This window comes from Panthera tigris, chromosome B1, assembly GCF_018350195.1.
Source record: "Panthera tigris isolate Pti1 chromosome B1, P.tigris_Pti1_mat1.1, whole genome shotgun sequence".
In the NCBI taxonomy this organism is placed as follows: domain Eukaryota; kingdom Metazoa; phylum Chordata; class Mammalia; order Carnivora; family Felidae; genus Panthera; species Panthera tigris.
In genome coordinates, this window is record NC_056663.1 from 58,879,102 (window position 1) to 58,903,533 (window position 24,432).

Below are 24,432 nucleotides of genomic sequence, written 5' to 3' on the forward strand. Positions count from 1 at the left end.
CAATTTGGGGGAGCCTGTATGCATTAGATCTTTCTATATTGCTTCTTCCCAATTCTTTTTCTTTTCCTTTTTGGACTTTAGTTACACAAATATTAGACCTTTTGAATTCATCATGTTTGTTATTGCTCTGTTCTGGTTTTACACATTTTCTTCCTTTTTGCTTTAGTATGAATACAGGTATACCTCTGAGATATCGTGGGTTCAATTCAAGACAACCACAGTAAAAGCAAATAACACAATAAAGCGAGTCTGATGAGTTTTTTGGTTTCCTGATGCATCTAGAAATTATGTTTACACTATACTATGGTCCATTAAGTGCATAATAGCATATTCTAGAAAAGCAATGTATATACCTTAATTTAAAAGTGTTTTATTGCTAAAAAATGCTATCATCTGAGCTTTCAGTGAGGTATCACTGATCACAGATCACTGTAACAAATATAATAATAATGAAAAAGTTTGAAATATTGCCATTACCAAAATGCAGCAAAGACACAAAGTGAGCACATGCTATTGGAAAAATGGCACCGACAGACTTGCTCATGCAGGGTTGCCATAAACCTTCCGTTTATAAGAAAATACAGTTATCTGCAAAGTGCAGTAAAACAAGCTATGCCAGTATTTCTACTGATCTGTCATTTCACTAAATCTGTCTTCTGTGTTCTCTAATCTTCTGCTGTCTTCTCAGTAAATCCAGTGAGTTTGTAATATCAGACATTGCATTTTTCTTTCTTTTTTAAATTTTTTAATGTTTGTTTATTTTTGAGAGATTGAGAGAGAGACCAATCCTGAGCAGGGGAGGGGCAGAGAGAGAGACACAGAATCCGAAGCAGGCTCCGGGCTCTGAGCTGTCAGCACAGAGCCGGTGTGGGACTTGAAGCCACGAACCACAAAATCATGCATGACCTGAGCTAAAGTCAGACGTTTAACCGACTGAGCCACCCAGTGCCCCATATATTGCATTTTTCAATGTTAGAATGTCCATTTAATATTCTTTTATAGATTTCAGTTCTCTGTTGAAAATACCCATAGATTTAGCTATTTGGCCCATCTCTTCCTCTGTTTTCTTGAACATATGCATAGGCTTATCATGTTGGTTTCTTTAGGATTATATTGAATATACACATTGGAAGAAATTGATATCTTTACTATATTCACTTTTCCAGTCCATGACTATTTATATCCTCCTATATATCTAAATCTTTTATTTCTCTCAACAGTAGGTTGTAGTTTTCTCCATAGAGGTATTTTATATATCTTGTTAGATAATTCCAAAAATTATATAATTTTTGATGCCATTGTTTTATTCATCTGTTTTGAAATTTTACTTTATAACTGTGGCTCATGTATAAAACCGGAAATATAATTTACTTTTGTATATGACTTTATATTCAGCAACTTTGCTTAAGTTCCTTCATTAATTCTAATAATGTATTGGTAGATTCTCTTGTTATTTTTGTAAACCCATAATATTATGTTTTATTTGGGGCACCTAGGTGGATCAGTCGGTCAAGTGTCCCAACTTGGTCTCAGGTCATGATCTTGTATGACCTCTTGAGTTTGAGCCCCACATTGGGCTCTGTGCTGACAGCTTGGAGCTGGGAGTCTGCTTCAGATTCTGTGTCTCCCTCTCTCTCTGCCCCTCCCCTGCTCATATCTCTCTCTCTGAAAAGTAAATAAACATTTTAAAAAACAGTTATTTTATATTTTACAATTCTTACACTTCTTATGCTAAGACTTCCAATAGAATGCTGAATAGAGAAGTGCCATGTTCTTGACTCAAGGAGGTAAATATATCATATTAGCTAAAGTCTTTTATTTAAATATCCATTGTATTGGGGTGCCTGGGTAGCTCAGTTGGTTGAGCATCTGACTTTGGTGAGGTCATGATCTTGTGGTTCGTGAGTTCGAGCCCCACGTCAGGCTCTGTGCTGACAGCTCAGAGCCTGGAGCCTGCTTCAGACTCTGTGTCTCCCTCTCTCTCTGCTCTTCCCCCACTCATTCTCTGTCTCTCTCTCAAAAAATGAATAAACATTAAAAAAAATTAAAAAAATCCATTATAAGATTAAGGAATTCTCTTCTAGTCTTGTTTTATGAAGAGCATTAAACTTAAACTCTTTTTCTGAATCAATTGAGATGATTGTATGATTTTTCTTCTTTATTATATTAATGTGGAAAACACCGTTGATTGATTGTCAAATATTAAACAGGTTTTGTCAGTATTAATCACCTTTTTTATTGTTACCAGTCTTATAAATGGATTTCATTGTAATTTTCTGATTGTAGTTAATTCCCTTGTCATATTCTTCTGGCCATTTTGATTTGCTTCTTTATAAATTATATTTATATTCTTTGCCCTTTTTATATGGCATTGCCCATGTTTTTTTGTGTGTGAATTTTTATCTGGGATAGATAATCTATATCTAGTATATCAACACAGGTTTTTCCCACATGCTGCTAATTAACTTATGCTTTTTTTGGCCATAAGGATTTTTTTTTTTAATTTTCATGCAAATATGTCTTTTTCTTTATATCATCTGAGTTTTCTTTAATGGGTCAAAAGGTTTCCAAATTTTTAAATCCTTTAGATAGACAACGCATGCATGTGAGTATGCATTGGCACTCACACACATGCATGACATTTAATCTAATTGGAAATCTAATATTTTTCTGGATTATTTTTTTGATAGTTACTATTCAAACGAATTTCATTTTATTGGGTATTTTGATTAGAATTAAATTTGGGGCACCTCGGTGGCTCAGTCAGTTGAGCCTCTGACTGTTGGTTTTGGCTCTGGTCATGACTTCATGGTTCGTGAGTTCAAGCACCATGTCAGCTCTGTGCTGACAGCACGGAGCCTGCTTAGGATTCTCTCTCTCTCTCTCTCTCTCTCTCTCTCTCTCTCTCTCTCTGCCCCTCCCCTGCTTGTGCTCCCTTTCAAAATAAATAAATAAACATTTTAAAAAAAGAATCATATTAAATCTATATATTGATTTTTGGAATGTTATTTTTATGCTATTCAAGAATTTAAGTATGTCTTAATCTTTGCGCCATCTTGTTTTGTGTTTGTCAGTAACATTTTGTTTTCTTCATTTAAGTTCTTACAGCTTTTTCAGTAAATTGATTCTTGTGCAATGTGTGTATTTTTGTCTTTATTATGGATGACATTTTTCCTATTTCCCTTTCTAAGTTTTTATTTCTAGTTTATCTTTTTAAAATTTTTAAATGTTTATTTTTGAGAGAGAGAGAGAGAGACAGAGACAGAGTGTGAACTGGGGAGGGGCCAATAGTGAGGGAGATACAGAATCCAAAGCAGACTCCAGGCTCTGAGCTGTCAGCACAGAGCCCGAGGTAGGGGGACTCAAACCCATGAACTATGAGATTATGACCTGAGCCGAAGTCAGATGCTTAACCGACTGAGCCACCCAGGAGCCCCTATTTTAAATAAAGCGATTCTTTCTTTCTGTGTGTCTATCAGTGTAAAATTTTATATGCAGACACCTCACTGAATTATTTTTTTAAATACATTAAGTTATTTCCTTTGACATTTTAGGTCTTCCAAATGTGTGGGTAATATCATCATTGATAAGAACTAGTGTTTTTTATCCAATATTCTATTTCTTTTCCTTCTTACTACATTCATTAGGCATTCTAAAGCAATCTTTAATAATGGTGCTAACTGGCATCCTTGTTCCTGATTTTAATAGACATGATTTTATAGCAGAACAGTAGCTGAATGAGCAAAAACACAGATGTGACCTCTATCACAATTTGTTGATGAGGCATTGGTATAGGGAAGATATTCAAAACATGAGCAACACTGTAGTTTTGTTCTTGATTGACTAGGAAGAAATACAAGGTAAAATAACTAAAATACACTCATACACAACTTGTTTTCCTAAGGAAGTTAACTGAAATAGGCACAGTTCCTGGTATTCTGGTGTTATGGTAGGACTACCAGCAACACAAAGTGTCCACTTAACTTTAGTGATAATGATTTGAGATTGATAACAGTAAGCCAGACTTTTTCCCCCCACTTATTTCAGCCATGTATGTGCAAACATAATACACAGAAAATTGAATATATAAGGGGTTGGGATTTCTCCATGTGGGTAAAATGAGTTGAAGATATATGTCAGAAAGTGGGTTTTACCATAAGAGACTCTTAAAACCTGAGCACAAACTGAGGGTTGATGGGGGGAGGGGGCGTGGTGGGAGGGAGAGGAGGGTGAGTGATAGGTATTGAGGAGGGCATCTGTTGGGATGAGCCCTGGGTGTTGTATGGAAACCAGTTTGACAATAAATTGCATATTAAAAAAAAAAAAGAAAAGAACTTAAAATGCTAATATATATATATATATATATATATATATATATATATAGACATTTCTATATGTTTCTATAGTATCAGGGCATTGTAGGTACGGTTGGGTAACATTTTTAAAGTTGGGGTAGTAGAGGGAGATAAATGGAAAAATAGGATGTTAGAGGGTGGAATATTTAACACTGAAAATTTTGAGGAGATAAATGGAAAAATAGGATGTTAGAAGGTAGAATATTTAACACTGAAAATTCCTCATTAGAGAGGAATTGAGAGGCCCAGATTGGAAGGATTATTGATGGAACTCCAGCAATCAACTAAATTAGTTAAGAAAGAATTAGTGTTGGGGAGATCTCCTGACTATGAGCTAGAAAGTAACGTCTTCAAGGAATGAATGAGAGTGACCTGTTTGTCTTATAGATAATTGCAATAAGTTGTTCTGAGGTAAATCCATTCTCTCCTGGCATCAATTAAAAGTATGGGGGGGGGGGTGCGCCTGTGTGGCTCAGTCAGTTAAGTATTCGACTTCAGCTCAGGTCATGAACTTGCGGTTTACAAGTCCAAGCCCCACATTCGGCTCTGTGCTGACAGCTCAGAGCCTTTAGCCTGCTTCAGATTCTTTATCTCCCTCTCTCTGTGCTCCTCCCCCTCTTATGCACTGTTTCTCAAAAATACATAAAAACATTAAAAAAAGTTTTAAAAAAAAGTATGGGGAATTTCTGAGCAATTGGAAGTAGTTAGCAATTACCAGAAACAAATAAAAGCAATTCGTTAATGATTTAAAATACAACATTTTGGCCCATAAATATTAGTTTCACCAAAAGGAGAAAGAAAGTAAACTATATGTTACTCACCCTAAACATCATTAGGTATAATTAAAATGAAATTTAGCTATCACATGCCTAATCATTTATCAATTTTTATACATAACCGTTTACTCAGTAATTGTTGTAAGAATGAGATTTTTGAATTTTGCTGTAAATGCTGTTACAGGTAAAATTCAAGTTATTTTGAGAATGTAGCATGATTTTTCTTTTTTGTTGTTGTTTCAGAGATTTCTCCTGAAATGGAGAAGTACAAACCTTTAATTACTGGAGAAGAAAAAGTAAAATATATTTCACTTGAAATGAATCCGTCAGCTACTGTTGATTCTTCTGTTGAAACAAACAGTCCAGAGTTTAATGAGGCATCTCCACAGACGTCACTGAAACCAGAAGGAAATGTGGATGGTATTTTAATAGGTCAAAATGAGCTGTATTCAATTTAATAATACCTTAATTTCTTCTATATAAACAGGCCTTTATAAACAAATCATCAAAACATGTGTATATGTTTGGGTGATTCATCCCAAATTAGGTTCATGTTTTTCTATGTTTAATAACTGGTCTGGATTTTTAAATGCTGCATAATAAATCACCCCAAAACTTAGTGTTAAAACAACAATGATTTTATTATATCTCATTATTTTGTATATTAGGAGTTGAGTCAAGGCTTGACTAACCTAATTTTTGTAATTCATGTACTTTTATCTCTGGTATCACTTAGTGGTATTAAGTCGGCAACATGGTCTGATGGGTTCAAGATGGCTTCACTGTTGTCTTTGCAGATATGGCTGGAAGGCTGTGTTAAGACTGCCCCGCCTCTGCTCTTCATGTAGTCTCCATACCTTTTCCATATGCTCTTTCCAGCAAGGTAGTCTGACTTTTTATATGGTGGGCCAGGGCTCACGGATCCTAGGCAAAAGCTATTTGAACTTTTAAAAGCTAATCTCAACTGGCACAGTATCACTTCTGCCACTTCATTGGTCAGAGCAGTCACAAGTCCAGCCTAAAGCCACACGGAGATGAAGCACTCTCCAAATTAAGAGTGTTAAATAATTTGCAGCTGTTAATATCCCACAGTCTGCCACTAGCCAAAAATTGTTTACATTTTCCCTCACATGCACAATGCACTCACCCCTTCTTAAAGCCTCATCTTATTATTTAAAGGGCTTAAAGCCTAGGGGGCATCTGGGTGGCTCAGTCAACTAAGCATCCAACTCTGGATTTTGGCTCAGGTCATGATCTCATAGTTTGTGAGATCAAGCCTGATGTCATTCTCCATGCTGCAGAGCCTGTTTGCGATTCTCTCTCTCTCTCTCTCTCTCTCTCTCTCTCTCTCTCTCTCTCTCTCTCTCTCTTTCTCTCTCTCTCTCTCTCTCTCTCTCTCTCTCTCTCTCTCTCCTCCCACCCCGTGCTCTCTCACTTTTTCTCAAAATAAAGAAATAAACTGTAAAAAAAGGTTGGGAGCTCAAAGCCTAAAGATGTTATCCAAGTCAGGCCTATATAGAGATGAGTTTTCTTGGGTATAAGTCTTTGAGTATAGTTACTCTTAATCTGAAGACCTATAAGCAAAAAAGAGAAGTTACTTGCCTTCTATATATCTAACATTCAGTATTAAAAGAAAAATAGGGACTACCTTTCACAAACGAGGAAAATGGGGGACACATATCAATCATTGGTCCATAGAAATTCTGACAGGCAGCCAGGCGTAGCAATTTAGCTTGCTTTCTTTGCACCAAAGTTGGTGCCCTCAAGGGCTTTTCTAAACTATCTTTCTTTCCTTTGCAATCCAAGCTGATGGTGTTTCTGCAAGTTGAAAATTAGTAATTTTGTGGGTTTTGTATGAATGATATCGACATTCACTGTATTTGACCACTCTTCTTTTTTTTCCTCCTTCTTTCCTTATTTTCTTCTTCCTTCCTTTCTTTTCTTCTTTCCTTTTTCTTTGGCCCCTTTCTTCTTTAAGTTGTCCATAGGAAGCTATGAGACAGTGCTGTTGAGATTCTTAAAAATCCTTTTGTCTAACAAAGAGAGTCTGGGAAGCATGCCTTTAAATCTTTCTGTGCCATAACAGAAGGTCTTATGTCTATACACTTGATTTCATCTTTGCCCTGAGACCGCATTTTACTGCCCTGAATTCAGTATTTGTTTTGAGGCCATGTTTTCCCGTAAGCTCCTGTTGCCTGGAAGGAATTAACTTAGGCTTTCTCTTCTAAATTGTTGCCATAAACTAAATAGTTCTTTCTTCAATTAATCTCTGTCTTCTTGAGCTTTATCAGAGGCTACTAAAGAAGCTAGTTGACATTTTTAATATTCTGCTTAGATAGCACCATAGCTAGATCATTAAATCTCTTTGGTATATTTTCTATCATCATTGTTATTATAAGTACCAAATTTTCTGCCACTGTATAACAAGAATCTCCTTTTCTCTAGCATCCAGAAATTTTTTTCACTGTCTAGTCTCTCATCAACAGTCTCCTCTTGAAGCACTTTTAACTTCTGCCTGCTGCCAAGTCCCAAAACCAGTGCACATGTTTTAAGCTTTTGTTGTGTTAGCACCCTATTGTCAGATATGAAATTCTGTTTCAGTTATCTGTTCCTGCAAAACAAATTATTCCCCAGACTTAATGGCTTAAAATAACTAATTTTATCTCATGCTTTAGTGGGTTAGGAATTGGGAAAGTTCTTTCCCACGTGGCATCATTACCACTCAATGCTATTCACCTGTCAGCTGGACTTATGCAGGAAGGGGCAAGATGGTGTCATTCCCATGCATGGTATCTTGGCAGAGCTCACCTGGGCCTGTTTAGGTGGTTCCCTCTCCTTATTTTAGTCTCAGGAACTTGCCATGTGGTCTTCCCAGAATAAACTTCTTTCTTGGTGGCTTGCAGAGTCCAGTGCAGAAGCCGCCAGTTTTCTTGAAGACTAGAGCTGAAACTGGCATAGCAACATTTCAACTATACTCAATTGGTTAAGACAATCACAGTGCCAGACCAAATTCAAGGGGAGGGGAGGTAGAGGCCCCTTCTAGATGAGAGGAATGTTAGACCTTGCTAGATGTGTAACCATCTTTAACTCACCACAGTAACTTAAATAGTTTTACTTAATAGAAGTATAGTTAGTAGGTACCTTATGCCTTTTATTAAAAACAAAAACAACAACCAAAACCCTGTTAGGCGTATAATAGAGGCTATACAGCTTAGTGCAAGTTGGCAAACATTGTCTACAAAGAGCCTTAGACTTTGAGGGCAATACAATCACAAATCTAGTTTGTAGAATAAGTCATATTGGTATGACTTAAGGTACTAATAAATAATTATTCACTGAAAAATAAAAGATTTTTCCCCAAGTGCTTACCTCGTACAAGTAAGCAAAAAAAAAAAAAAAAAAAAAAATCATTTGAATAAAGGATAAAAACTTTAAGGATTGGCACAGTATCAATTATCTTTTAGGACAAGCTATTTGGAAACTTTAAAAATAGAGAATGAAAGATTACCGGGATTCCAGGAAAAAAGAGGGTGATGGTGGCTTAAACAAGAGCATTGAGAATCTGAATTGGAGAGGAAAAAGAGAAATCAACAAATGAAGACAGTAACTTTTCTCATTAGTATTTACTGTAAGAAAATATCAACCAGGAGTTAACAAGATTAAAGATCTACAGATAAAATATTTAATTTTTTGTTATAATTAGTATGTTAGCCTAAAATTAGGTAGTGATCATTTGTAGAAAATTTATTCAAATTTCTATATATGGATTTTGCTTTGAGACATGTTTATTGTTATGTTTTTGCTTTTCAGAACCTGATGGCTTGGAAACAGAAGTTCTACAAGAGCCAGATGGAGCAAACAAAAATGGTAGCTTGCCATGCACGATTATTGATGTATGGATTAGTGAGATAAAAGATACAAAGGAAACTGAGTATGTTACCTCTTTTCACATTATATGTTACCCCATTTCAAAATGTGGGTCCCTTTTGTAATACCTTTATCTAAAATACTGTAATAACCTAATACTGCCTTGTATCCTATTATTATAATACCTTATAAATAATTTAATTTTTGGAAAAGTATTACACTCAAGTGGTTCAGAAATCAAGTATATAAAGTTATAGAGAAAAAAGTCTGCTTTTCTACTCTGTCCTCATCCAGCAAATTCCCATTGTCTCCTCCTTCCAGATATTTTTAATCTATACAAAGCAAAAGTGTATAGTCTCCCTCCCTTTTAAATAAAGTTGCTAGTATAATGGATACAGTACTTTCACCTTTTTTACTTTTAGTCAGTAACTTGGGCATTTTTTCATATTAATGCGTAGAGAACTTCATCTTTTTTTCTTATTTTATGGCTACTTAGTATTCCCTTGTATGGATATACCACAACTCAATAAGTCTTCTACATTAATTGTTATTCTACACTAATTGATATTGCAAATGATGTTGCAATGAATAACCTTTTACATAGGTCATTTTGTGTGTGTATATCATGTAGGATAGATACATAGAAGTATAATTGCTGGGTCAATTGTGTTTTTATAAATTGCATTTGTAATTCATTTATTGTTTTTCCCAGGGTTTGTACCAATTTACATTCTCAGAAAGAATGTATGAAACCTCCCATTTCCCATTTCCCCTAGCCTTGCCAAACTTAGTATCAAAGTTTTTTATTTTTGCCAACCCAATAGGTTAAGAAATAATATCTTAGTTTATCTCTTATTATTGGTAAAGTGAGCACATTTTTTCAAATGTTTAAATTTCATGTGTATTTCCTTTTCCGTGAGTTCTCTGTATATATCTTTAACCCATTTTAAACATTTGGTTGTTGGTCTTTTATAAACTAGTAAGAACTCATTAAATATCAGAAATATTTGCTGTGGTTATTATGAGTTGCAACACTTTTCCCCCTGTTGACCATTTATGTATATATTTTTTTGCCATGCAGAAGTTTGTTGTTTGTTTGTTTGTTTGTTTTAGTTGTCATGTTTACCTGGATTTTAATAATCATTCAGAAATACTTTGTTCTTTCTAAGGTTCTCAAGAAATTTTTCAATCTTTTTTTCTAGTACTTTTACATGGGCACTTTTTACATTTAAATCTTTAATCTATTTGGAATTTATCCTGGTGTATGGATTTAGTTTTTCTTCCAGATGGCTACCCAGTTGTCCAATTCCATTTATTAAAAAGTCCATCTTTCCTGCACAGATTAAAAATGCCACTTTTAATATGTACTAAACTATCTTAATTATTTGAGCTGTTCTTATGCTTTTTCCCCCTATTCCATTGATCTGTCTTTATTTTTTCTCCATTGGTCTTTATACAGTGTGCTGGTACACACTATTTCAGTTAAAATGTAAAATATATTTTAAGATCCTTTAAGGCTAATTCCCTTCCATTGTTTTTCTTTTTTGGTTTTCTTGGCTATTCTTGCTTGTGTAATATTTCATTTGAATTTAGAATTTACTAAATTTCACCCACTTTCCCCTAGGAAAAAATACCACTTGGTATTTTAGTGGGGTGTTAAATTCATAAATTAATGTAGGGAAAATCAACTGTTGTTTTCTTCCTGTCCATGAAGAACATGATAGAAGTTTTGAGTATTTTTATAGTTTCCTTCATCTAGGTTTTACACTTTTATTGGCAAGCTTGTTACTAGATAAATTATCTTTTGTTTGGTGTTATAAATGGTCCCTATTCTTCTATGAGATCTTGTAACTAGAAAGTTGTAGATTTCTTTACATTGATTTTGTACCCCATTATTGTTCATGATAGATTTTCAGTTGAATCTTTTGCTTTTCTCAGATATATAATCATATGAAAAAAGTGATGATTTTATGTCTTTCCAATTTTTTTAACACTATTTTTTTTTCTGTAATTGTCTTTGTATCTTTTATACAATGTTAAATATTGGAAATAGGGGGTATCTGTGTGTTTTTCTTGACTTTAGTGAAGATGATTCTGTTGTGAATCCTCATTAGGCATAACTATACTTTTTAACTGAGATAGGTATCAATATTTTATTGATTTAAAAAAATTTTTTTAATGTTTTTATTTATTTTTGAGACAGAGAGAGACAGAGCATGAGCAGGGGAGGGGCAGAGAGAGAGGGAGACACAGAATCAGAAGCAGGCTCCAGGCTCTGAGCTGTCAGCACAGAGCCTGATGTGGGGCTCGAACTCACGGACTGTGAGATCATGACCTGACCTGAAGTCGGACGCTCAACCGACTGAGCCACCCAGGCTCCCTATTTTACTGATTTTTTAAAAAGTCAGGAATGAATTTTATTGAATGACTTTTCAGCTTCTATAGAACCGTTCATATAAATGTTTTCCTTTATTTATTAGTACAGTTAGCCTTTGAACAACACTGTTTTGAACTGCATTGATCTTTTTATACATGGTCTTCATATACATTTTTTTCAATAAATATATTGGAAAATTTTTGAAGACTCATGCTAATTTGAAAGAAGTTGTAGGTGAACTGTGTAGCTTGAAACACTGAAAAAATAATTAAAAGTTAGGTATTATTTTAAAAATATGACATATAATACATGTAAAATATGTATTTATCAACTGTTTATGTTATCATTAACACTGTGGTCAACAGTAGTCTATTAATAATTCAGTTTTGGGGAAGTCAAATTTTTTAAAAAAAATTTTTAACGTTTATTTTTTGAGAGACTGAGAGAGAGCATAAGCAGGGGAGGGGTAGAGAGAGAGAGAGAGAGAGAGATAGAGAGGGAATCACAGAATCAGAAGCAGGCTCCAGGCTCTGAGCTGTCAGCACAGAGCCCAACGCGGGGCTCGAACTCAAGAGCTGTGAGATCATGACCTGAGCTGAAGTCGGACGCTTAACCGACTGAGCCACCCAGGTGCCCCAGGGGGGAAGTCAAATTTTATATGCACATTTTTGATTGCATGGGGGAATCAGTACCCCATCCCCCATGTTGTTTAAGGGTTAACTGTATAATTAATTATATTAATATATTAATATAAACCATTCTGCATACCTTAAGTAAACTCTTCTTGGTCATGACATATTATTTAATGCACTTATGTATTTTATGATTTTTATATTAATATTTGCAAAGAATCATCTGCAGTTCCTTTTGTTATGAGAAATCTTTGTTAGATTTTGTTATTCTTGTTATGCTTCCTTCATAAAAAGTAATTAGAAGTTTCTTCCTTTGTCATGATCTATAGCAGGGACAGTCGATCTTTTTCTATAAGAACCTGTTAGGGGGCGCCTGGGTGGCTCAGTCGGTTAAGCATCCGACTTCAACTCAGGTCATGATCTCCGTTTGTGAGTTCGAGCCCCACGTCGGACTCTGTGCTAACAACTCAGAGCCTGGAGCCTGCAGCCTGCTTCGGATTCTGTGTCTCCCTCTCTGTCTGCCCCTCCCCTGCTCATGCTCTGTCTCTGTCTCAAAAATAAATAAAAAATTAAAAAAAAAAAAGAAGAACCAGTTAGTAAATATTTTAGCCTCAGATAGACAATTTGGTCTGTGATGCAGCTATTCAGCTCTGCCTAGGTATTGCAAAAGCAGCCATAGATGATACATAAACAAATGAGTGTGGCTGTTTCAAGACAACTTTATCTATAAAAACAGGAGATGGGCTGGATTTGAAGATGGGCAAAAAGGAATGTATGCAAGAATGCTTATCATAGCAAATAATATGAAATAGTTTAAATAATCATTAATAAGGAAATTGTTAAAAATACTGTGTTTCTGTATACTACACAGCATATGCAGCACTTAAAATAACACGATTTGGAAAAAAAAATGTTAGTTTTGTTTCTAACACCATTCAACAAAACAATATCAAATTTATTAAAGACCTAAATGTCAAAAAATGGGAGGCAACCTAATAATTAATATCCAGAATTCATAAAGAATTCATGTAAATTAATAAGAAAAAAGTCCAAGAGAAAAAATGGGAAAATAATATGAATATAGTTGTTATCAAAGGAGAAAACCATATTATGTGGTTAGTAAATACAATTGTACGGTATTTTATGGATTATAGAGAGTCAATACTACTGAGGAAAAAAAGACATCACACTCCTAAGTTCTGACTAACTTTACTCAGTGAAGAACTATGGATGTATGAATGTCAGATACTTGTTCTCCCTCAAAGGAGAGAAGTAAATAAAAGGCAGGCCAGAGTTCAGGTGTATCCAGTGAAAGTTTCTTCATAAAATAATATGAAGCCAGGAGGAAGGGAAGTAATAGCATCAAATATTGGTGAGGGATTGGGAATTAGGTGCTTTGAAACATTATGAATATGAATATTAATTGGGAGAGCCAATTTGGAGATCCATTTCCCAGTTTTGTTAGTTTAAAATGTACATTTTGTATAAAATATATCTTTTATTTTTTGGTATCTACTCTAAGATTACTCACACATGGGTACAAAGAGGCATATGCAAGAATGTTTATTGTAGGAAAGTCAACAAATAATCTGAAAGAGTCTAAATAATCAATAAGGAAGTTGCCAAAAATAGTTTCTGTATGCTGCATTATGTTTTGTATACAGCACTTTAAATAGTAAAATGTTACTTCATGTATTAATATGTTAACATGCCCCAAATATCAAATAATTAATGAAATAAAATGATATTGGGTAAAAAAGCATTTCTGTATATTAACACTATATTATATTTATGTAAATTTAAAGGAAAAATATGGTAAGATATATACCAAACTGATAACAGTAAAGTCAACTAGGATTTGAGCAGTTAGGGGAATTCTAAAAGGAATATTACTTTTTTTTTGGTTGAGGTGAAATTCATATAACATAAAATTACCATTTTAGCCATTTTAACGTGTATAATTCAGTAGTATTTAGTACATTCACAGTGTTGTGTAGCCATTACCACTGTGTGGTTCCAGAACATTTTCATTTCCCCAAAAGGAAACCCTGACTCCCATTAAGCAGCCACTTTCAATTTTCCCCTTCCCCCAGCCTTTGTCAACTGCTAATTTCCTTTCTGTCTATGGATTTGCCTATTCTGGATATTTCATATGGAATCATTTAGTACGTGGCTTTTTGTATTTGGCTTCTTTCACTTAACCATACATAATGTTTTCAAAGTTTATTTTGTAGGATATACACTTCTTCATTCCTTTTTATGGCTGAAAATCCATTATGTGGAATATACCATATATTTTAATCCGTTCAGCAATTGGTGGGCATTCAGCAGATGATGGTGGGTCGTTTCCAGGATTGTTGCTGCCTTTTGTCAGTTGTAAATAGTGCTGGACCTCCCACTAACCCTCATCCCTTTTTCCCATCTTCTCACCTTCCTTCCCTCTGGTAACTACCAGTTTATTCTCTGTATTTATAGGTCTGTTCCTGGTTTATGTTTCCTTCTGTGTTTTTTTTTTTTTTTTTTTTTTTTTTTTTTTTTTTAGATTTCACATATAAGTGAAATCATATGGTACTTGTGTTTCTCTGTCTTACTTATTTCACTGAGCATAAATACCCTCCATGTCTACCTGTGTTATGCAGGTGGCAAGATTTCACTCCTTTTTATGGCCAAGTAATATTCCAGTATGTGCATGCGTGTACACATTCATCTGTCAAAGGACACTTGGGTTGCTTCCAAATCTTGGCTGTTGTTAATTAATAATGCTACAATAAACATAGGGAAGCATAGATCTTTTTGAATTAGTGTTTTTGTTTTCTTTGGATACTCAGTAGTGGAATTACTGGATTGTATTATATTTCTGGTTTTAATTTTTTGAGGAATCTCCATACTGTTTTTCATAGTGGCTGCACCATTTGCATCCTTACCAACAGTGCACAAGGATTCCTTTTCTTCCACATCCTTACCAACACTTAGTTCTTTTTGATAATAGACGTTGTAACAGGTATAAGATGACATCTTTTTGGAGGTGGTTACCAGTTCATATTTATTGAGATGATTCCTTTTTTCCATTTTTATTGAGGAATAATTGACTTGTGTCACTGTAAGTTTAATGCATACAGCATGATGGTTTAATTTGTATATATTGTAAAAGGATTACAATAGATGCAGCTAATATCTATCTTTGTTATGAGATGATATCTTATTTGGTTTTGATTTGCATTGTCTGATGGTTAGTGATATCGAGCATCTTTTTCTGGATTTGTTTCAAATCTTTGGACTGTATTATTCCAATCTTTAAATTTTTGTTAAAAAAATACATGAATTTAATTCCCAACTCTATTGAAATAAAAATTGTTAGTTCTTCTTTACCTTTTTTCCCTTAATTAATTCACTCTCTTCAAGAACTAAAACATTTCTGTGCATATCATTCTATTTTTTTTGTACTGTGCTACACACCATTTTTGAAACTTAACACCATTTAATACTAACTGATCTGCAGATTACTTTGCTTAGTTAATAATATATTAACTATCAGTCTATATAGCATTTCACATAGATTTCTGTTTCATTTTTTTTAACAGCTGCATGATATTTTACATTCTCCACTCTTAAGGGGCATTTTGATTGCTTAAAGTAGTGGTTCTCAGACATTAGCAAGTATTAGAATTATTTTGGTATTCATTAAAATCAATTGGTGGGCCTATCTCCAAAGGTTTGATTTATAGGTCCAGTGTAGGCCCTGAGAAATTGCATTTTGAACAAGTTTCTGTGTGTTCCTAATGTCTAGAGGCCACATTTTGGGAACCACTGTTACAAGAAGTTGTGAGACTGGCTTTTGTGACTGACTGTGATTGGTGAAGGTTTTAATAGGGTAAAAAATACAATGTGCTTATGAGGGAAAAATATGTATATCTGTACACACATGAGGAAAATATTTGGAAGAGGGATCATAGAATTCTGGTGAACTTGTACTCTTTTTTCTTTTTTAATTTACAAGTGCTTTTATTTCTAGTAAATTGTATTTTTACTGATGTATCCATCTGGGCAGGTTGGAAGATAGGATCATTGTTCAGCAAGATGAAGTTACTGAAGATGGAATCCCAAGGAATGTGGACCACCTTAGTGAAGTTGATATAAGTAAGCCTTGTTGTGCTAGACTAAATACTTTCTGGAAGGTTGTTAATGTGAATCTTTTATTTGGACAACATATTAATAGACAGCATTTCTTGTCAGTTACCTCATTCATTTAAAAAAATGTAGTAGTCATAGAGCATTAGGTTCTCATTAATAAACCTGGATTGTTTGGCAACATGAGCAGTAAAACTTTTTGGCCAAGGGGCGTCTGAATGGCTCAGTTGGTTAAGCATCCAACTTCAACTTAGGTCATGATCTCACCACTCGTGAGTTCGAGCCCCACATCAGTCTCTGTGCTGATGACAGCTCAGAACCTGGAGTCTACTTTGGATTTTGTGTCTCCCTCTTTCTCTGCCCTGCCACTGCTCGTGCTCTGTCTCTCTCTGTCTCAAAAATAAATAAATAAATAAATAAATAAATAAATAAATAAATAAATAAATAACTTTTTGGCCAATTATTTTATTGAATGTTCAAAACAAAAAGAACTGCTTGCTAAAATTAAGCCAGTATACTAACAACATTAAGTAAATTGTCTTGTTTTTAATAGTATTAATTAAAATATGAGAAATAGAATTTTTCCTATCTAACCTATAGGAACAAAGATAAACTGGAGGTAAATATGAGTGTCTAAACAGTGTGTTTTCACATTTCCTTACATTTGTGTCTACATATTTTGCATTTAATGGAAGTATATAGCCAATTAATCTGCTTTCTGAAAATAAAACCTAATATCCAAAGATTATTTGTAAGGTAATATAATCACATAAATACTTTGGTTTTGTTTTCTTGATAGACATGGAGGTTTTTGCTAGAATCCATGTTAAATACTGTGCCTTTTTCAATATCACATAAAACTATTTAAGTACTATATAGACTTATCACAAAATCTTTCCTTTATACCACAGGAACTGAAATAGATGATTCTCAGCACTCCAAATGTGATGTAGATAAATCTGTGCAACCAGAACCAGTTTTCCAAAGAGTGGTTCTTTCAAAACACTTCAATGTAGTCTCTCAAATTCAATCAATTCTGTGTTCACCAGAAGAATCCTTTCCACTTCGATCTCGCTCTGATTCACCACCAAAAAATAAAAACAAGAATTCCTTGCTGATTGGACTTTCAACTGGTCTATTTGATGCAAACAACCCAAAGGCAAGTATGCACCTCAAATAGAAAATATCTATTTTAATAACATTTCTTATTTATTTTCTTTGATAAACCATAATGTTGAGTTTTAATCTCTTACACACACACATGCAACAGAAAGCCTCCATCTTCTCTTCTGGGATTCTAAAAAGAAGTTGCTATTGAGAGTACAACTAGGACAAAACCTATTTCATTGGCTCCTTGTTCAGGATTCTTTTTATAGGGTCTACTTTTTTTTAAGCAGATGATCTCTCTTACACCCTCTTACATTATCTCCTCTCTTCACTACTCAACCCTACCTCCATTTTTAGTCTGAGACTAAACTTAAGTAATATATCCTTTCTTTTTTTAAGTTTATTTATTTTGAGAGAGAGAGAGAGAGAGCAAGTGTACACATGGGGGAGGGGAAGAGAGAGGAAGAGAGAGAATCCTGAGCAGGCTCCACGCTGTCAGCCCAGAGCCCAACGTGGGGCTGGATAGTGAGATCATGACCTGAGCCATAATCAAGAGTTGATACTTAACCAACCAAGCCATCCAGGAACCCCAAGCAATATATCTTAAATGGACAGAAGTACTATTTGCCTAATTTGTATGTAGAAAGACTAATAGATAAGATATTCATATGCACTTTCTGGCGGAAGATTTTCAAACCTCTTATCTTTTCTCACTTGCTATCTTTTTCTTATTTTGAAATTACAATAGTATCTCTATAGAACATTTTAAAATATAAAGGAGTCACATATTTTGTTATACTACGTTTTATATGTGTAATTTTTACATTTATAAAACTTTTTGCCAAAATGGATTATTAGGCATATTTTTTGTAACCTGCTTTTCTGTTTAATAATAATTATAAAATTATTACAAATGTTACTATTGAAAACTATATTATTATAAAAATTGCATTTTGTCATGGGCACCTGAATTGCTGAGTCTGTTGAGTGACCAACCCTTAATTTTGGCTCAGGTCATGATCTCAAGGTTCATGAGATTGAGCCCCATGTTGGGCTCTTTACTGAGAGTGCAAAGCCTGGTTGGGGTTCTCCCTCTCCCTGTCTCTCTGTCCCTTCACCACTCATGTGTGCTCTTTCTCTTTCTCAAAATAAATAAATAAGCATTTTTTAAAAATAACATTTTGCCATATTGTCAAATAATCTCTCATATCATCTATAATGACCATAAATTCCATTGTGCTGCTATGCTATATATAATTTTTTAAACTAATATATTTTTATTGCTGGGCCTTAACTACCTACATGTGTATCTTTGACAATAGCCACAGTTATTTTCATAAAGTAAATTTCTGTAAGTAGAGTTCAAAAGGTTATATTGTATACCGCCTGTTTCCCCTTTAAGAAATAGCTTATTATGGGGTCGCCTGGGTGGCTCAGTTGGTTAAGCCTCTGACTTTGACTCAGGTCATGATCTCACAGTTCGTGAGTTTGAGCCCCACATTGGGCTTTCTGCTGCCAGTGCAGAGCCTGCATGGGATCCTCTGTCTTCTTCTTTCTACCCCTCTGCCGCTTGTGCTCGCTCACTTTCTCTCTCTCTCTCTCTCTCTCTCTCTCTCTCTCTCTCTCTCTCTCTCTCTCTGTCACACACACACACACACACACACACACACACACACACACACAAATAAAATAAAGATTAAAAAGTAGCTAATAATACCTCAATAGTATATGAGAGTCTGTACTCTAAAGAGCACCAACTGTTATCATTCACTTAAAAATTGTGTATTTAATGAATGAGTGATGATGGTATTTTTAAAATTTGTGTTTCTGTGTTTGCCACTGATGTTGGACATTTTTATATGTTTAGGTCTGTATAGGAATGAATTACCTGAATTCTTTCATCCTTGGCTCTTTTTTAAATATGTCATTTTGATTTTCAATTTAGTTTTCCAGTTGGATATGTTTTTACTTTATGGAGTGTTGTCTTAATCTTATTTTAAATGTAGAGATTGCTAAATTCTCTTACTTGTCTAATAGCATTCAAACTTTCAAAGATGTAAACTATGAAAACAAATGTTATGATCTTCAGAGTTAGAGAATAAGGCCTACTTGTGGAACAGAGAAGGATTATCATGTAATTCATATACTTTCCTTTCTAGTAAAGGTGTGTAGCTAATTGTCTTTAGCCTAGAGATTTTTAATAATTTATTCTGTGTATAAAGTTAACATTCCTGGAGAGCTTGGGTGCTCAGTCAGTTAAGCATCTGACTCTTGACTTTGGCTCAGGTAATGATCTCATGGTTCATAGTTTCAAGCCCCATGTCGGGCTTTATGCTGACAGTGCAGAACCTGCTTGGGATTCTGTCTCTTTCCTTATCTCTCTGCCTCTCCCCAACTCGCATGCTCTGCCTCTCTCTCAAAATAAAGAAATAAACTTAAGAAAAAATGTTAACATTCCTTGCATAATACATTTTAATTTTTTATTTTCTTTCATGACCTTTGTTCAGCCTTAGTAGTTCTATAGAAGTACTTGCTTCGGAAGGAAGCACAACAAAATAGATTTCATGTAGGGGAATGACTGTAAGAGGAAGGGCAAGAAAGAACCCTAGAAAGCCAAAGCAGTTTGTAGCCATTTAAGGCAAGGACAGAAGGCCATACCTCCCTATTCCTTAAATCTTTGAGGTCATGAAAGTTCATCACTGGGCCCAAATAGTAAATACTTGATGTTCATAATGGTCACCTTGAAATGTGGAGAAAAAGTAAAATTTATTTTGAAACATATAGATAATTTGTCTACTAAGTGGAATAATTTGAGCTTTTAACAAGGATTTTTGTTAAAGGTCTTTTTTAAAAATGTTAATTGTGCTACTTACCTTTTTTTTAATGTTTATTTTTGAGATGGAGAGAGAGTGCGTGCACGAGTGTGTACAAGGCAGGGAGAGACAGAGAGAGAGGAGAGAGAGAGAGAGAGAGAGAGAGAGAGAGAGAGAGAGAGAGTGTCCCAAGCAGGCTCCACACTCAGCAAAGAGCCTGACCCTGGGTTCAGTCTGATGATCACGAGATTATGACCTGAACCAAGATCAAGTTGGATGCTTAACCGACTGAGCTACCCAGGCAACCCTGTGGGGTTTTTTTATTATTATTAAAGGAAATTCTCCTTGTACTTTGAATCCTAACCTCTCTCACCTCAAGGATTAACTCCTTTACTTTGGTCACACTTGTATCAACTTTTCTATAGTAGATCATTTCCTCAACATACATGTTCTTGTAAGTCCCATCGTAATTAGCAAACTTCTCTTCTCTTGACAACATGTCCTTCTCCAGCTACCACCCCTTTTCTCTGTTCCCTTTACAACCAAACATCTTCAATATGTTGTATCTTTGTGGTCTCCACTTCCAAATACATTCCAATATGACTTTCATCCCACTCCTCCATTAAAACTGCTCTTGTCAAATTAGTTACTAATACATTGCCAAATTCCATGTACCTTTTTCTCATCTTTCTTGATTTTTTTCTTCCAACAGAGTTGATATACACTTTATTTGTAAAATCATTTTTATATCTTGGCTTGCTTTATATCACATTTTCCTCGGTGCTCATGAATCACCCTTTAGTCTCCTTTACTGGTGGCTTCTACTCTAACAGATCTCCTTAAAAGAATGTGTATTCTATCATTGTGTGGAATGTTTTGTAAATGTCAAGAATTAAGTCAAATTGGTTGCTAGTGTTGTTCAAGTCTTCTTTATCTTCTATTTTGTCTAGTTGTATCATTTGATGAGAAAAGATTGAAAAAACTATACTTGCATAATTGTCTTTTCATTTGTGTCTATTTTTGTTCCATGTATTTTGAAACTTTGCTCTTGAGTGAATAAAAATTCAGTATTGCTGTCTTCTGGATATTGAATTGATAGGCTTATTGTTATGAAGTGTCCCTTTTTGTTTGATAGTGGTGTCCTTGCTAATTGTCTTTCTACGTATTTATTAATTACTGAGAAAGGAGTGTTAAAATTTCCAGTCAATTTAATGCATGTTAATAATCTTTATATAGTCTTAAAAAATTGACCTCTTTAATCGTTATGAAATGACTCTCTTTATTCTTGGTCATATCACTTTGTTTTGAAATCTGTTTTGTCCAATTTTAATACAGCCATTCCAGCTTTCTGATGATTAATGTCTATGAGGTATATATATTTTACATCCTTTACTTTTAATCACACTGATTTTATATGTAAAGTGGATTTTTTTGTAGCTATCATCTAGTCAAGTCTTTTTAACCAGCCTGACGATCTCTTTTATTCAAAGTGATTAGACAATTTACTTGTTATGTAATTTTTTATATATTATTGATATGATTAATTTTAAACCTACCATTTTGCTATTTGTTTTCTATTTGTCTCATCACTTTTTCTTCTTGTATTTACTTTAATTCTCCTTTCTTTTGGATTGAGTATTTTTAGCATTTTATTTAATCTCTACTGTTTTCTTTTAAAGATAGACCTTTTCAAATATTTAGTTGTAATTCTCAGTTTTCAACATACAGTTTTAGCTTTTTACAATCTTTCTTTAATATACCACTATATTTATTTAACATATTTAACATATTTAATATACCACAGTATTTATTTAACATATTTAACAATATACTTCCATTTCCACTCTCTTGTCTGTCCTTTTGGTATTGTTGTCGTATATATTATGTCCATATGTTATAAACACCACAATAAATTTTTATCATTTTTGCTTTAAACATTATCTTTTACAGAAAGTAAAAATTGAGAGTCTATATATTTACCATTTTGGACATTCTTCATTACTTTGTGTAGAATTCAGGTTTCTGTCTGGTATCTATCACTTCTGCACCTTTTAAGAATTTCCTTTAACATTCTTGTGCAGCCCTGTTGGTGATGACTTTTTTTTCCTTTTTGTTTATTTAAAAACCTTTTTGTTACACTTTCATTTTGAAAAGCTATTTCTAGTAGGTCTAGAATTATATTATCGTCTGAGTTGTATTATTTCTGACAACAAACACTGTAAATTATGTAGCTTTCATAAGGTAGTAGTAATAGAGTGACTTGATTTATTAAGTAAGGTAAGGTAAATTTGTAATAGTTCAAAATGAAATCATCTCAAGATGTGATCTTCTCATGCTATCACTTATATAAGAACACAGTCTAGGTTACCAAACAGAATAGTTACTTGTCCTTCCCTTTAGACCTCCCTCATTTTAGAGGATGGCGAATACAGGGCGGAGAGAGACCAGATGTGTTCCACCAATAGTTTTCTGATCTGCGGAGTAGAGTGGAAAACTAATCTCTATAAAAATATTAAGAATTTCTTTACTCATTATAGCAAATGGAGAGTGGGGGGGAGGTTATTGATGTGTAATTAACCAATAGCATATATGTCTTAAATGTCTTGTTTTAATTGGCTAAAATATCAATTATTATATAATGTCTATAATTTTTGCCTTTGCTAAATGTTCATAATTTTTTTAATGTTTTAGATCCACTTTTCACCTGGTTTATGGGTTGAAGTGAGGATATATTTGTAGAAGCTATTTTTAAGAAACAGTGTTACAGTTTAATTTTAGTAAGCAGAAGTTAAATATGTTCATTATAATCCATTCTGTACTATAACCAGAGTATTGCTAATTCATAATTTTATTTGAAAAATACTACAGATGAAACTGTGAGTTGACAGAATTCTTTTAAGTAGAATTATATGTGGAGTTCTATTATTAGTATACTTACTACTTAATTTATTCACTATCTTATGTGGTTCTCTTCATTTTTGAGAAAAAGAACTTAACCAACAAACAAAAACATCTAAAAAAAATCTGTCAAAGAAGACTGTGAACATAAAGGGTTTTCAATATAGGATAGATAAGCTGTTGGATTGAGGGTACATAGATCTATTCCAGGAGGAAAGTTGTGAAATTACCTACCTCTTAAAATTTCTAACTGTACTATGTTACATTAAGTTAGGAAAATTATTTTTTTAATGTTTATTTTTGAGAGAGAGAGAGAGAGAGAGAGAGAGAGACAGTGTGAACGGGGGAGGGGCAGAGAGAGGGAGACACAGAATCCGAAGCAGGCTTCAGTCTCTGAACTTTATTTCTTTTTTTTTTTTTTTTTAATTTTTTAACGTTTATTTATTTTTGAGAGAGAGAGAGAGCATGAACGGGGGAGGGGCAGAGACAGAGGGAGACACAGAATCTGAAACAGGCTCCAGGCTCTGAGCTGTCAGCACAGAGGCCGACATGGGGCTCGAACTCATGGACCGTGAGAGCGTGACCTGAGCTGAAGTCAGAGGCTTAACCGACTGAGCCACCCAGGCGCCCCTGGGCTCTTAACTTTCAGCACAATGCTGGATGCGGGGCTCAAACCTGTGAACCAGGAGATCATGACCTGAGCTGAAGTCAGATGCTTAAACAATTGAGCCGCCCAGGCTCCCATATTAGGAAAATTATTTTAACTAGTGAAAGGAATAAACTAGAATTGAGACTATTTTACCAGAGTTAAAATTTATCTCAGGCTAAAAAATACTGCATCTTTATGTCGAGTCCCCTTGAATTTAGATATATAATGCATATATGCTGTATCTATCTAGAGAAACTGTTACTGTATGCATATTTTGCATACCGCTGGTTTATAATATACAGGGTTCAAACCATTAAAATAATAAACAAGTCAAGCATAAATTCTGCTGACAGTGAGAGATTCAGAAAAAGAAATACTTTCAGTACCATTATTAAGTGCTTTGACAAGCAACGTATCTTACCATCTTGTAGTTCATAACCATTTTTTTCAAGTGCTGTAATATGTAAATTATGTTCAAGTAATGGAAATCTATCCTTTTTTTATTCTCAAAAACAGATTGTACCAATAAAATTGGCGACGAATATAAATTTTCATTAATATGCTAAACATTGTGTTTTCTTCACAGCCTCCAATCTGGTGTAGATTCTTACCAGGGCCTTAGGAGTTATGTTTCAAATCTCACAGACTCCTTTAGGGTTATTAACCCAACTCTGAGACTTATATATTTAGATATTTGTTTCATTGCTCTGTCTATCCATCATATTCTAACTGCTGTTAGGTTAGTGGCCAGAGGCTATTTCTATTATTTCTGGTCTTATGCAAACAAGTTCAAATTTTAAATACCTCAACTGTGCATTTTTTCTTAAGTC

At 34.2% G+C, this 24,432-nt stretch overlaps 1 protein-coding gene across 7 annotated transcripts in view; it reads left to right on the forward strand.

The window, feature by feature from the left end:
- The window catches only part of NEK1 (NIMA related kinase 1), a 215,972-nt gene that overhangs the window by 159,839 nt on the left and 31,701 nt on the right, over nucleotides 1-24,432 (forward strand). For 4 of the 7 annotated variants that reach the window (XM_042983644.1, XM_042983649.1, XM_042983646.1 and 1 more), the window contains 4 exons: nucleotides 5,375-5,563; nucleotides 8,942-9,062; nucleotides 16,056-16,144; nucleotides 17,047-17,294. In XM_042983644.1, the coding sequence (XP_042839578.1) occupies nucleotides 5,375-5,563; nucleotides 8,942-9,062; nucleotides 16,056-16,144; nucleotides 17,047-17,294 (647 nt within the window). The remainder of the gene's footprint in view (nucleotides 1-5,374; nucleotides 5,564-8,941; nucleotides 9,063-16,055; nucleotides 16,145-17,046; nucleotides 17,295-24,432) is intronic. The other 3 variants (XM_042983645.1, XM_042983647.1, XM_042983650.1) reach the window with 1 other exon arrangement.